The sequence below is a fragment of the Solanum verrucosum genome, unplaced genomic scaffold (genome assembly GCF_900185275.1).
Source record: "Solanum verrucosum unplaced genomic scaffold, falcon-dt-bn FXZP01000125.1, whole genome shotgun sequence".
NCBI lineage: Eukaryota > Viridiplantae > Streptophyta > Magnoliopsida > Solanales > Solanaceae > Solanum > Solanum verrucosum.
Genome location: NW_026019923.1, coordinates 2862717 through 2868045, shown reverse-complemented (window position 1 = coordinate 2868045; position 5329 = coordinate 2862717). Strand labels below are relative to the sequence as shown.

At 30.2% G+C, this 5329-nt stretch overlaps 1 protein-coding gene across 1 annotated transcript; it reads right to left on the bottom strand.

Annotated features, from left to right (window-relative positions):
• Positions 1–4185: 4185 nt before the first annotated feature.
• Positions 4186–4929, bottom strand: LOC125825293 (ubiquitin-conjugating enzyme E2 7-like). Its single transcript, XM_049504641.1, has one exon. It carries the CDS (start codon positions 4903–4905, stop codon positions 4402–4404), a length of 504 nt encoding a protein of 167 aa, XP_049360598.1. The 5' UTR covers positions 4906–4929; the 3' UTR covers positions 4186–4401.
• Between the last annotated feature and the right edge of the window lie 400 nt (positions 4930–5329).

Sequence of the window (5329 nt, the reverse complement as noted above, 5' to 3'; positions counted from 1 at the left end):
ACATGTCCGGATCTATGATGTCGGCTATGGGCTCACGTGAATTCAATAACTTTTGTCCAAATCATGCATATATATTTGATCGTGAACCTTTATTAATTTAAGATGGTAGTAGAACTATAAATTTCAAACCTTTAATTCATCTCTGAATTTTAAAGTGGATATAACATCAAAAAACTAGGTTCACCTCAACCTAGTATTTTCAATGCGTAACATTATAACTTATGAATAAAAATACACTAAACTTGCAATATATAGTATGTTTGAATACCTTAGAGCTTAATTAAATTATGAATTTGCTTTTGCCTTTAATCCTTTGAACCCTATATGAATACTGAATATTTTATACATCGAGCCATACTTTTTAATTAATTTTTGTTTATATAGTTGCAGATATTCCATGTTTCAAGGTTGAAGCTATTCATGAATGTAACAATGAAAGAGATTGTGAACCACGTTGTCCTCATACTCTAGCACCTGTTTGTATTGCTCATAGATGCATTTGCTTGTCCAAGGAAGACATGGAAATAATGGCTACTAAACAAGGAGTCATAAATAACAAAAATTTATGTATTTTATTTGATTAATAAATATATGTAAACTCTGAGATCTTGATCTTGAGTTATTATTATATATACAAGTTGCAATATTTATGCATTTGATCATTGTGTTTGGTTTAATTTATAAGAGTACTTATGAGGTCATGAAAAATTTTACTAAAAAAAGTTTATTATTTGATGTTGATGAAAATGATTTGATATCGGATAAAAAAGAGAATTTTGGGTGAGATAGTATTTTTACTAAAAAAGTTTATTATTTGATATTGGTGAAAATGATTTGATATTGAAAAAAAAAAAAAAAAGAGTTGGAGTGTGTCAGCGTCGGATGTCTGTTAGTTAAGGTAGTTAAAGTATCTAGATGTGCACTCTCAAAATTGGAGTACTTTTTTTTTATCATATAAAGCCAAATTTAAATGTTTATGTATTATGCCAAAAATAAAATTGATATCACAAAATGATAGTGAATATTACTAATATTTTTATATTTCAACCATAGAAATTACAATAATAATTAATGTGAACTCTTATATAAGCAATGGCCTATATACTAAAATAGGACTCTTCACAACATGAGTAAAGTCACTCCACACAAGTGAACTACTAATGTAAAAGGCCTTTGTGTCTGTCTACAAATTTCCCACTCAAAGAAACTTGAAAAGATAGCCTATCATTTTTCCCTCTAAACGACAACGTACTCGGTTTCACGACGATTGAAAAAAATAAAATGTAAGTTTGGTCAGAATTTAAATGAGTCAAAAGTGGTTAGATTTGTAAACATTAGTATGCACTACAATATGACCATTATTGAGAAGAGTTGAAACATTATATTATACAATTCTATAGAAACATGAGATGTCACAGAATTTTATGTAAGTAACTGTCATTTTTATATTAAGTGATTTTTATGTAAGAATATGTTCAATTTAAGGCTCTACTTCCAGCTTAATTTCAAACTATTATTTACTCTATGTTTTTTTTAAGTAGCGTCAACTTATTGAGTATGTATATATGTAATGTATGTATGTTTCGAAAGAAAATATATTTTCTCACACATCTATAAGATTTGGTGAAACAATGTCATATCACTTCTTTTATTCAAAAGTAGTATTTCAAACACAAATACTACGTGCGATGTAAGATATATATAAATTTTTTTGTTCAAAAAGAATGTCACAATTCCTTTATCATTCCATTTAAATAAGACGGATATACCTTTCTAAATTTGAAAACGATTTAACTTGAACCTTCATTTTATCCTTAATGATTGTCGATTTCTTATAACCACACAAATGTTATTAATTCAATGTTTAAAATCAAAACATTTTATAAATCTCACAATCACTTAAATGTTTGATACATGTAAGATCCAAAAGTTTCAATTTTTATTTTAATTTGATGTTCAATCAAAATATGTCACATAAATTGAAACGGTTAAGGAAAATAGTAGTCATTAAAGCAGATTTAACCAATCAGGATGAAATATCTATCATAACAAAGTTGAAACTTTTCTCCCTCTCCCTTTTTAAATATTATTTTAAGGTTTTGGCACCCATAAAAATCATTTAATAACATAAGGATTATTTGATTAAATTACACTTTATTTCTTAAAAAATCATATAGATATATATATATGTGTGTGAGAGAGAGAGAGAGATTAATATCTCTCATTTATTAGAGGACGGGTAGATTTGACTATAAAAACATGCAATTAATACCTTTTTAGTTTTCCAAAACGATATTATTTTTAACCAATTTATTTGGAAAAAACGACAATGAAAAAGAATTAGATGAGTACATGTGAATCATATTACTATTATAACAATATATTCTGTGATGTGTGAAGAGGATGAGAAATACTATAGATTTTATATCTATTTTTGTGAACATAAAAAGTTGTTTTTAATACTCTCGACTCTAATATCGATAAATAATTGGCTAAACAAAGGGATTTACATGTACCTTTCTTTCATGTGAATTTGATCCATTGCTTAGAGAAATAAGCATACAAAAATTGAAGAGAAGAAAAGAAATGCACTTTAATACTTCCATTATTTGATCTTTAATTTTTTTTTTGTGTATATATATAATAATAATAGGTGACAGTGGAGAATTTAATATTTTGATAATGAAGATAAGAAGTACTCCATTAAAGTTTAAACCACACAAAGAAAAGTTAGTTTTAGAAAAATTATAAACTAATATTTGTAATCTTATTAGATAAAAATAATGGTAGATTAATTGATTTTATAGTAAGAAAAAACATCTAGTTGTCATATGTCTGCACATGTTTTTATTTTAATTATTAATATGTTAGGTTCATCTGAGTTAAGCTTGTGATGGGTTCATCTTATTTGTGCAGTCATGATGAAAATGGAATTTGATCAAGATGGATACATATTATTTGGAGTTTATTGTCCAACAATATGCAGGTACATTGTTATTTTATTAATGATAAATGACATGAATTTTATAAATCAGAAAGAGGTGTTAAACAGGGAAATTCTATAATCGCCGGTCAGTCATAGGGTGCGGTGAATTCATTCCCAGGCCTTGCCATCACACTATGGTAGTTGGACATACCCAAGCCGGGCTAGTGATTGGGGTGAAGTCGTAACAATGTAACTTGGATCACCCCCTTTTCACGGAGAACTAATACAAATTGCTTGGTATTTTTTTTGGTTTGATTGCTTTACCACCCAAAAACAAAAAGAAGGGAGCTATGTCTGAGTTAAGCTTGGAGATAGAAAATGTATCAAGACCCCAAAAAAAGAAGGAAGCCGCGTCTGAGTCTGAGTTAAGCTTGGAGATAGAAGATTTCTTTCCGTAAGACCAAGCTCATGAACTTATTATCTTAGATTGGTACAAGTTTGATAGGACAACAAGTTTAATGGACTCAGTATGGGATCCAATCAGAAGAGAACCAAAATAGAAGCAGATTTCTACCAGTAAGGTTACTTAGACATCAATATTTCACAGACATGAAAATTTCTCAGCTTATGACAGTAGAACGAATCAACTATCGAAGAAAAAATGATTCTCATAAAACAAACGTTGAATGCTATTCCTGTTCATCTACTATCTAATGTGAGTTTTTGCTAACATCAATGGATAGCCTAACACAAACTGTGCTACCCTTCCTACTGCAGAAGGAGCTACACATGATATACTGTAGAAAGTTTTGGTGCTAAGTTATGATAGCAGCAGATCAGAACAAAAGGTTACATACATACAGACAAAGTTCATGAATTCCAAAAGATTTCACTTTGCAGAAAGAAGTTGCCAACATCTAGAGAAGCCAAAGGAGGTTGATAACATAATCCAGTAGAGGATCGATTAAACAATGCCTTCCTAATGACTCGCCTGATTTTCCGATATGGACAACTAATTCAAATGATAATTTTGGCTATACATCTATTTGGGAAGCTGAATATGTTAAAGAACACAATCACCAAGATCTAGATTTCAACAACACAGCTCAATGTATCTAGCAACACAATAATAATCTTATGCTTGGCATCATTCATGATCAAACATCAAAGTAACTAAATGTCGAATCAACAAACATAAAACTCGAATTCAAAATTTGATTTTCAATGTCCTTAAGGCACAGATATATGAGAATAATAAGTTTTTGATATCCCCTGTTTAGAGGCCAATTCAGGATTTCAATTCGACTTTCAAATAAATAAGCAATTAAAATTGCAGAAAAGCAAAACTATAATTCAACAATATCAAAACACAATCTAATAAGCTTTTAGCCAATTTTGTTAATTTAGATACCAAAAAAGTAAAATAGTTCTAAAAAAAAGTTCCTTGCAAGTTAAAAGTAAAGTAAAGCTTTTGCTCACAACATCTCTTGTGATTTCCTCACGCATCTCTTCACCTTCTTCACAAATTCCGCCCTATTATCCCTCCATTCCTTAGCCGCATCAACATTCGCCGGCGATTCATCATTCGGACTCGTAAGCATCGAAATTATACTCAGCATAATACTCTCCACCGTATGCACCGGCGTCCACCGCTCACTCGCCAGCTCATAATGATTCGGATCATCACCTGGTGGATGAAGAATCGATATACAAACCCTACCGTCAGAATAAACATTCGGATGCCAGATCTCCGTTGTGAATTTCACCGTCGGTGGATTGTTAGGATAATCCGTCGGAAAACTCATTGTAGCGTTGAAAAATCCTCCGTCGAATAAAGTTTCCGGTGGACCGATGATTGAGATACTCCATTCAAAAACGTTGTTCTCGTCGACTAAACCGGCGGAGAAGCCGTCGACCGGATGACGGTTTAGGTCTTTCAGCTGTTTTTGGAGGAGAAGAGCGGCTTGTGAAGAAGCCATTATTATTATTTTTGTGTATTTGTTTTTATTTTTAACAAAAAGAGAGAAAAGAGTTTTTCTATTATTTGAGAGATTTGTTTTCTATAGGGGGTATATATAGGGATTTTTTTTTCCCTTTTTTTGTGTAAGTTTTTTTTATTTTAATTAATTTAGGAGTGGGAGTTCGTGAATAACTGGGAGACGGAAGGTTGAAAAAAAGGAAGAATAATTATTGGGTTTTAAATATTTCCTAGTTTATATTAATTACTAACCCCTTTTTTATTTTCCAAATTTGTGTTGATGGTTAATTTTAAGTTTTGATAGTGCATATTCCAAAAAAAAAAAAAAAAAAAGTCTTACTGTGGTTATAAATTTTTTTATTATGGCTAAAATATGTAGTTATTTTTAATTACAAAAAGGTAAGTTTTTTTTAAAGGGACATAAA